This window comes from Littorina saxatilis, linkage group LG7 (genome assembly GCF_037325665.1).
Source record: "Littorina saxatilis isolate snail1 linkage group LG7, US_GU_Lsax_2.0, whole genome shotgun sequence".
Lineage (NCBI taxonomy): Eukaryota > Metazoa > Mollusca > Gastropoda > Littorinimorpha > Littorinidae > Littorina > Littorina saxatilis.
Window position 1 is genome coordinate 6,818,565 of NC_090251.1, and position 10,084 is coordinate 6,828,648.

At 45.1% G+C, this 10,084-nt stretch overlaps 1 protein-coding gene across 1 annotated transcript in view; it reads left to right on the plus strand.

Annotated features, from left to right (window-relative positions):
- The window catches only part of LOC138970561 (transcription elongation factor SPT5-like), a 44,601-nt gene extending 34,522 nt beyond the window's left edge, over positions 1 to 10,079 (plus strand). Inside the window, exons 19-27 of the mRNA XM_070343026.1 lie at positions 1,830 to 1,955; positions 2,807 to 2,990; positions 4,256 to 4,361; positions 4,931 to 5,176; positions 5,609 to 5,796; positions 6,224 to 6,376; positions 6,746 to 6,858; positions 7,152 to 7,247; positions 8,205 to 10,079. Of these exons, the coding sequence (XP_070199127.1) occupies positions 1,830 to 1,955; positions 2,807 to 2,990; positions 4,256 to 4,361; positions 4,931 to 5,176; positions 5,609 to 5,796; positions 6,224 to 6,376; positions 6,746 to 6,858; positions 7,152 to 7,247; positions 8,205 to 8,342 (1,350 nt within the window). The 3' untranslated portion in view covers positions 8,343 to 10,079. The remainder of the gene's footprint in view (positions 1 to 1,829; positions 1,956 to 2,806; positions 2,991 to 4,255; positions 4,362 to 4,930; positions 5,177 to 5,608; positions 5,797 to 6,223; positions 6,377 to 6,745; positions 6,859 to 7,151; positions 7,248 to 8,204) is intronic.
- The last annotated feature ends 5 nt before the right edge of the window (positions 10,080 to 10,084 follow it).

Genomic DNA, 10,084 nt, shown 5'->3' on the forward strand with positions numbered 1-10,084 from the left:
TCAGACAATGGACTAACCAGGTATCAGACAGTGGACAAACCAGGGATCAGACAATGGACAAACCAGGGATCAGACAATGGACTAACCAGGGATCAGACAATGGACTAACCAGGGATCAGACAGTGGACAAACCAGGGATCAGACAATGGACTAACCAGGTATCAGACAGTGGACAAACCAGGGATCAGACAGTGGACTAACCAGGGATCAGACAATGGACTAACCAGGGATCAGACAATGGACTAACCAGGTATCAGACAGTGGACAAACCAGGGATCAGACAATGGACTAACCAGGGATCAGACAGTGGACTAACCAGGGATCAGACAGTGGACTAACCAGGGATCAGACAGTGGACTAACCAGGGATCAGACAGTGGACTAACCAGGGATCAGACAGTGGACTAACCAGGGATCAGACAATGGACTAACCAGGGATCAGACAGTGGACTAACCAGGGATCAGACAGTGGACTAACCAGGGATCAGACAGTGGACTAACCAGGGATCAGACAGTGGACTAACCAGGGATCAGACAGTGGACTAACCAGGGATCAGACAATGGACTAACCAGGGATCAGACAGTGGACTAACCAGGGATCAGACAATGGACTAACCAGGGATCAGACAGTGGACTAACCAGGGATCAGACAGTGGACTAACCAGGGATCAGACAGTGGACTAACCAGGGATCAGACAGTGGACTAACCAGGGATCAGACAGTGGACTAACCAGGGATCAGACAGTGGACTAACCAGGGATCAGACAGTGGACTAACCAGGGATCAGACAGTGGACTAACCAGGGATCAGACAGTGGACTAACCAGGGATCAGACAGTGGACTAACCAGGGATCAGACAATGGACTAACCAGGGATCAGACAGTGGACTAACCAGGGATCAGACAGTGGACTAACCAGGGATCAGACAGTGGACTAACCAGGGATCAGACAATGGACTAACCAGGGATCAGACAGTGGACTAACCAGGGATCAGACAATGGACTAACCAGGGATCAGACAATGGACTAACCAGGGATCAGACAATGGACTAACCAGGTATCAGACAGTGGACAAACCAGGGATCAGACAGTGGACTAACCAGGGATCAGACAATGGACTAACCAGGGATCAGACAGTGGACTAACCAGGGATCAGACAGTGGACTAACCAGGGATCAGACAGTGGACTAACCAGGGATCAGACAATGGACTAACCAGGGATCAGACAGTGGACTAACCAGGGATCAGACAGTGGACTAACCAGGGATCAGACAATGGACTAACCAGGGATCAGACAGTGGACTAACCAGGGATCAGACAGTGGACTAACCAGGGATCAGACAGTAGACTAACCAGGGATCAGACAATGGACTAACCAGGGATCAGACAATGGACTAACCAGGTATCAGACAGTGGACAAACCAGGGATCAGACAGTGGACTAACCAGGGATCAGACAGTGGACAAACCAGGGATCAGACAGTGGACTAACCAGGGATCAGACAGTGGACTAACCAGGGATCAGACAGTGGACTAACCAGGGATCAGGGATCAGACAGTGGACTAACCAGGGATCAGACAGTGGACTAACCAGGGATCAGACAGTGGACTAACCAGGGATCAGACAGTGGACAAACCAGGGATCAGACAATGGACTAACCAGGGATCAGAACAGAGTGTCATATCAGAACAAAAGTATGCTGAAGACTGAGGTCTAAAATCAAAACTGTAGTTCATCCAAAGTGTTAGGATAACATTTTATTTTGTAATCCAGACGTTCTTTTGTTAATAGTTTACCACAGGAGTGATTAATTGACCGATGTTTGTTTCAGGGACGCAATGGGCAGATAATGCACCTGTACCGCAGTTTTGCGTTCCTGTTGTCTCGCATGATGACAGACAACGGAGGATACTTTGTGTGCCGCACCAGGCATCTCGTGCTGGCCGGCAGCTCAGGGGTAAGGAAAGAACACTGTTATACAACTTGTGTACATACCTTGTAGTGGAAGTACCAACAGATTATTTCCATTTCCATCACTTAATTATTCTATTGCTGGGACATTTGGGTTGCCGAGTGGTAACGCACTTGCGCTCGGAAGCGAGAGGTTGCGTGTTCAGGCCTGGGTCAGGCCGCAATTTTCTCCCCCCTTTCCTAACCTAGGTGGTGGGTTCAAGTGCTAGTCTTTCGGATGAGACGAAAAACCGAGGTCCCTTCGTGTACACTACATTGGGGTGTGCACGTTAAAGATCCCACGATTGACAAAAGGGTCTTTCCTGGCAAAATTGTATAGGCATAGATAAAAATGTCCATCAAATACCCGTGTGACTTGGAATAAAGTGTAAAAAATTCCATCTCACACGGCATTAAGTCTCAGGGCTTGGAAACATTAATACACGCATGCAGGAAAAAATAATAAAAAATGGGTAGCGCCGTATACTGTATGGCAGCTCGCTTTCCCCAGGGAGAAAGCAGCCCGAATTTCTGTGAGGTTACCCTCATGGACTATATAAAATCTTATCCTTATCCTTATCCTTCTTCCCATTGGAAAAGATTGGGTACTTGGTGGTCTTTATACACCTTGTGTATATACCTGGTACTGGAAATGACGACAGATTTAGCATTCTTCGTGTGACTTATACACTTTGTGTATATATGCCTGGTAATGGAAGTAACAACAGAATTGGATATTTTCTTGGGGTGGGGAGCCTTCAGCCTTCATGCCTGTTAACTTTTTCCTGAGAATGTCCAAGGTACATCTTTATTTGTTTTGAATGAACTGTACTGTATCCCACCATTGTGCGTGTACAGAACGCGTCGCTGGGCACGATGGGGGGCATGGCACCGATGTCTCCCCGCCTGTCCAGCCCGGCCCACCCCAGCAGTGGAGGGGGTGACGCCAAGCAGGGTGGTGGCCGAGGTCGTGGAGTGGCCACCCGACGCGACCGAGAGGTCATCGGTCAGACCGTGCGCATCAGGCAGGGACCCTTCAAAGGTAGGGGGCGCTGTGCAACAATACCACACTTTATTGTCCATTCAAATATTATATTGAAATGGAACATTTTCTTTGACACACCCAGCAGGTGGCAATTCAATACAATTTGATTGTCTGAATGTAGAACAAACTGACATTTGTTTGTGTTTGAATCACAAAAATACAAGACAGTTTAGCAATTGGAATGTTTCGTTTTTGGCTGTGTGATGAATTTGTTGAGCTGATCTCAGACTTCCTGTTGACAACTGCTGTAAGTCTACCCACATTTTAACACTCTGATCTCAGACTTCCTGTTGACAACTGCTGTAAGTCTACCCACATTTTAACACTCTCTCCTTGAAAGGGCTGATCTCAGACTTCCTGTTGACAACTGCTGTAAGTCTACCCACATTTTTTAACACTCTCTCCTTGAAAGAGCTGATCTCAGACTTCCTGTTGACAACTGCTGTAAGTCTACCCACATTTTAACACTCTCTCCTTGAAAGAGCTGATCTCAGACTTCCTGTTGACAACTGCTGTAAGTCTACCCACATTTTAACACTCTCTCCTTGAAAGAGCTGATCTCAGACTTCCTGTTGACAACTGCTGTAAGTCTACCCACATTTTAACACTCTCTCCTTGAAAGAGCTGATCTCAGACTTCCTGTTGACAACTGCTGTAAGTCTACCCACATTTTAACACTCTCTCCTTGAAAGAGCTGATCTCAGACTTCCTGTTGACAACTGCTGTAAGTCTACCCACATTTTAACACTTTCTCGAAAGAGCTGATTTACTCACATTTGTGAAGGTCTTCAAAATGGGAGTGGGGGGCCCACTGAAGCAGGGCAGGAATTCTTCTTCTTCTTCTTCTGCGTTCGTGGGTTGAAAGTCCCACGTACACTCGTGTTTTTTGCACGAGTGGAATTTTACGTGTATGATCGTTTTTTTACCCCGCCATTTTGGCAGCCATACGCCATTTTTGGAGGAAGCATGCTGGGTATTTTCGTGTTTCTATAACCCACCGAACTCTTACATGGATTACGGGATCTTTTTCGTGCGCACTTGGTCTTGTGCTTGCGTGTACACACGGGGGTGTTCGGACACCGAGGAGAGTCTGCACACAAAGTTGACTGAGAAATAAATCTCTCGCCGAACGTGGGGACGAACGCACGCTGACAGCGGCCAACTGGATACAAATCCAGCGCGCTACCGACTGAGCTACATCGCGGGCAGGAATAAAAGACAGAGTTACAGTTTTGCTGATTGTGCTGGTGCTTTCCATGCAGGTTACATTGGAATTGTCAAGGACGCTACAGAGGACACGGCCAGAGTGGAGCTGCATTCCTCCTGCAAGACCATCTCCGTGGACAAGTCGCGTCTCTCTACGCTCACGTATGTCGACCTCTTGTTGTGTCTTGTTGTGTCTTGTGTGTCTTGGTATCTGGACTGGGTTTGGGGGACTCTCTCTTTTTCTCTGTATCTTTCTGTCTCTCTGTCTGCCTCCCTCTCTCTCGCTCTGTTTCACTCTCTTTCCGTCTCTTTTTCTCTGTATCTTTCTGTCTCTCTGTCTGCCTCCCTCTCTCTCGCTCTGTTTCACTCTCTTTCCGTCTCTTTTTCTCTGTATCTTTCTGTCTCTCTGTCTGCCTCCCTCTCTCTCGCTCTGTTTCACTCTCTTTCCGTCTCTTTTTCTGTCTGTGCCCCTCTCTGTCTTTGTGTCTGTGTGTGTTTGCGTGTGTGTGTGCGTGCGTGTGTGTGTGCGTGCCTGTGTGTGTGTGTGTGTGTGTGTGTGTGTGTGTGTGTGTGTGTGTGTGTGTGTGTGTGTGTGTGTGTGTGTGTGTCTGTGTGTGAATGTCTGTGTGTGTGAATATGTGTGACTTGAGGTGGGATGAAGTGAAGGGAGGTGTTGAAATGAACAAGTCATAGCCCTGCAACTAAAACTATCCCACTCTTTCTATCCACAGCGGGCCCAGAGCTGGGGCAGGCGCAGGCGGCCGGACCTCAACCTACGACGGCCGCACTCCCACGTACGGAGGACAGACTCCCATGTACGGCTCCCGCACTCCCATGTACGGCTCCCAGACGCCGCTTAACGACGGGAGTCGCACGCCACACTACGGCGGCCAGACGCCACTCCACGAGGGCAGTCGCACTCCCAGTGGCGCAGGAGGCAGTGCGTGGGATCCCTCCAACGCCAACACTCCGTCAAGGTAAAAGGACGTGTGGAAAGCATTGTCAATGTTTTGTCATCCTTTACATTGTGACTTTCAACCAAGTGTTTTTTGTTGTTTCTTTCTTGAGTGTTTAGCCCTCTGTGTTTAGATTCTCTCCCAATAGACAAATTCCTGAAATAACTCAAGATTTCACTCGTAACATTTTAGACCAGTCACTTGCGAAGGGTGCGTCTGTGGAGGCATACAACGCAAGTGATTGCCAAATGATGTCACACGGGAAAGTTTGCCTCCGTACTTCAAAACATTTTCACGCTTTAAGAAGCCATACAAACCAGTTATTTCTGCACATTATCTCTTTTAAATCTTGGCATCAGTCTTAAACTACAGAAAGAACAGCATACTGTGTGACGGAGCCACACAGTCAGAAAGTTACGGTGTGTTTGGTGATTTGCGTGTGTGTGTTTGCAGGATGAACGACTTTGACTACAACTACGATGAATCGGCCTCCCCGGCTGACTTTGCCACCACCCCCAACCCGGCCACCCCTGGGTACACCACGGACACACCCAGCCCCGTGGGGCCCTACACCCCTCAAACACCCGGCAGTACCTACTCCCCCTACCACCACACCGCGCCCTCCCCTGCCAACTTCCAAGGTCAGTGACTCAGGCTTTTAGCCTCTGATTGTGGATGGTGGATTTGTTGGTGTGACTTTCTTTGCAGATGAACGTTTTGGATTGAAAAAAACACCTTAACAATCAGAAGAACAAATGTGCACTCATCTCATGGAAAGTGAAGATTGATAATTAAGGAGCATTACTCAGTTACTTTCTGGGGCATTGAGTTCTGATTTATCTTCATCATTTTATACTTTTAAGTGACTGAACTTGTTCAATGCCATTGTCATTTTTATTGTTTGGGTCCTTAAAAAAAAATTTCTAATTTTTTTCAATTTTAAAGACAACTTGGTGTGCAAACTGTACTGGTGCAAAAGTGAGATGGTACCAAATTAGGTTGGTTACGGTGTGATGTGATTATATACATACATATTACTTGTGTTTTGATCATGATTTGTTGTTACAGCTCCAAGTCCTGGTGGCTACAACAGCCCCAGCCCCTCCGGCTATCAGCCGAGCCCTAGCCCCGGGACGTTCGCCGGCACCCCTTCCCCCAGCGGTATGGGCTTCAGCCCCATGACTCCTGGCGCCCCCTTCACACCCCAGACACCCGGCACAGGTCTGTATAGCTTACCCTCGTTATGTATAGCAACAGGAATGGCGTCAACCAAAACATTTTAGGATTTTTACTGGTAAAATTGTTGAAATATATATGGGAATTGAAATGAGCAACCTGCGATACATATTGTGTGATATTTCCCGTGACTATCTTTCTTTCTGACACTGTGATCCTTCATTCAGCCTGAAGTCGACTTCGTAAAGACTTCGCAAAGTCTTTTTACCAAAAACTCAGTGCTAAAGCTTTGTGCAGCCAGCTTCGCATAGTTGACTTCGCCAAGTAAAGGAAAGGCTTTAGACTTGCTTTGACCGGTTGCTGTAACAGAGTGACCTGTTTGTGTTTGAAGTTACCATTTGTTTGTTGGTGTAGCAATGGACCACAGCCTGTCGGACTGGCACACCACGGAAATTGTGGTCAGGATCAAAGAAACACACGACAACACCGAGCTTATCCATCAGACTGGCGTCGTCCGCAGCATTTCTGTGAGTGTGTGTGCTTGTGTGTGCTTGCATGTGTGTGTGTGTGTGTGCTTGCGTGTGTGTGTGTGTGTGTGTGTGTGTGTGCCCCTGACAAATGTTGCTTTGAACTGAGTTGTTGACCCTCAGTTCAGATTTGAGTTGTTGACCAGTGAGATAAGATTTGAGTTGTTGACCAGTGAGATAAGATTTATCTTGAACTCCTGTCAGTTTGTGAGAGCCAGGATTCGTAATAGCAAAGAGAAACCTTCTTGGAAAGTGGCTATCGTGATTGTTAAATTGAGGTGGTTTTTTGACAGGGTGGACACTGCTCAGTGTACATCCCGGTGGAAGACAAGGTGGTCAACATTGCCTGCGAACACCTGGAGCCTGTGCAGCCTGAAAAACACGACAAGGTCCGTACCGCATTTTATCCTTTCTCTTCCCCTCTCATATTGAAGAGAATACACATATCGTCTTCGTCTTGGAATTATGGCGTCACTCATTTTAAACGGCTTTTCAGGAGAAGGCCAACACCGATTATATATTTATTATGAAGTAGTGTGTACATTTTGACCTGGTGTGGACAGAAAGATGAAGGAATGTTAAATCATGTATTTTCCATTGTATTTTAGAGAATATTTCTCATGCAGAAAGATTTACTCAGTCTAAAGCACAAAAATGTCAAAATCGCCAAAAATCTATTTACGCCAAAATTCCCAGATGAAATGCGACATGCTAGTGTCTCGACAAGACTCTTCAACTGAAATATGTGCATGCTTTGGATTGGCCACAGCTTAAAGAAACTTTTCTGCTGAATGTAACCGAAATACACGTTCTTTTTCAAAACAACAACACACGAAAGCACACAGAGAGGAAATGTCCAGATTGTGCTGTATTTTGACTGTGCTACTTGGAAGGTTATAATGGCTACAAGTCATGGTCTCATGAGACAAGGATCAGTAATGGAACAACTTGAAGCCCCTGTTATATTGGATAGTTTTGTATTCAGATTGTACTGTTGTAAGCCACGAGGTAAAGATTTGGATGAAAAGAAAACTGTGTGTAATTATGAAGAGACAACTATGTGTAGTCAAATGAATGAGCCATTCTGGTCACAATTGCAACAGTCAAGCAACTGCATGATATAGAAAACCTGTAGAGTAGTAACACTATGACTGTAACAACCCAACAAGTGTATGATATAGAAAACAGAGCATAGTGACACTAGGACTGTAAGTGATGTAGTAAACATAGAGCATAGTGACAATATTACTGTAACAGCCCAACAACTGTATGGTGTAGAAAATCTAGCGTAGTAACACTATGACTGTAAGAGCCCAACAAGTGACAAGTGTATGATTGGCTGACAGGTGAAGGTGATTCTGGGTGATGAGCGAGAGACGGTGGGCTCCATCATCAGTATCGACGGCTCCGAGGGCGTCTTCAAGACGGAGGACGGAAACATCCGCATGCTTCCCATCAAGCACCTGTGCAAGATGACCGGATAAGCACCGTGTTAGATTCAACAGTGGGATGAACACCTGAGCGGAGAAAGTGTGTGGAGAGAGTGTGTTTTCTGATAACTTTGATGACAGGTGCCTCGTGGTTTTGTAATGTTATACACATGGAGAAAAGCCCTGGAAATATTCCTACCCTTCCTTTCCCGTCTCCAGCTTTTCTCCTTCTCTCTTTGTTTGAGAAGAAGACAAAGAGAGAAGGGAAACTAGCAAACAAACCTTGTTGTATTCAATGATCAGTTTGATGTTTCGTTCTGGGTTTGCCATGGATGTTACATATTAAAGTCGCTACATTTTCTCATTGACGCTTGTGACATGATCAGTGTTTTGTTCTCTCGAAGGCCGTTACTCAAGCAGTTGCTTGTGCACATGTACATACAAAAACATGAAAGAGGCCCTGAAAGTTTGCATATGTAAAAAGATTTAAATGTATTCTCTAGGTTTTTCATCGTGAGAGTGAAAAATTGAATATAAGTAAGACTGCCTTAGCTGAAAGTATCAAGTACAACTGTGTTTTAGTTTTTGCGTTTTGGTGTGAATTGATCATTACATTTGTTTTGTTTGCCCGCTATTCATTCCACAAAGGATTCAAAATGAAAAATGTTTAACATTATGATAGAAATGTTAGGTTTTTATTCTTTCATATTCAGGTGTGTTTCATGAAGATATTAGAGCAGTGATTATTTTTTGTGGCTTGAGCACTCAGCTGCTTTTGCTAACTTGTGTGGTAACGAGGCAAATATTTGAAGCTGAAATTAACCATTGATTTGATTGCCCTTGTTTCCACAGGTAGTTTGAGTGCTTTTTGGCACCCTGTTAGGCTAGCACTGAAGTTGTACAGCAAACTGCACTTAGTGTCCCACTTAAATTTGTTGAATTTGTGTATCGGCAGTTTTTCTGTTGGTGAGTGATGAGAGTACAGTATTTGATTTGTACAGCAGACTTCTCTGTGTGTCACTGGAATTTGTGCAGGGTTATACCACACGTTTTTCTGTAGCTCTGAACTGAAGCACTTGATCCTTGAAACAAATTGAGGACATCATTATGAAAAGACTGATATTGTTTGAAAGAGTTTTGTTCGCCTTCTTCTTTTCTCCGATCTTGTTGCTCTTTTGTAGGAGTGACATGAACGTACTTGAGCATACTGCTTTTGTACGAGTGACATGAACGTACTTGAGCATACTGCTTTTGTCGAGTGACATGAACGTACTTGAGCATACTGCTTTTGTCGAGTGACATGAACGTACTTGAGCATTCTGCTTTTGTCGAGTGACATGAACGTACTTGAGCATACTGCTTTTGTCGAGTGACATGAACGTACTTGAGCATACTGCTTTTGTACGAGTGACATGAACGTACTTGAGCATACTGCTTTTGTACGAGTGACATGAACGTACTTGAGCATACTGCTTTTGTACGAGTGACATGAACGTACTTGAGCATACTGCTTTTGTACGAGTGACATGAACGTACTTGAGCATACTGCTTTTGTCGAGTTTGCAAGGACAGAACTTCGATATGTATATGCAATGGAGTTGGAGAAAAATCAAGTGTTGCAGTGTTTAGATTTACAGTTCTATGGTGTTTCTTTTTTGTGGCTTTGTGAAAACCTGCAGCTCTATCAGTTGTAGTGTTACAGTAAAATCAGTCAGTATATCGCTTCTCTTTTTCATTAAAACATGTAAGGCTGAAAAAAATTATATTGAGGAATAAATGTAAATAACTGTATTCGG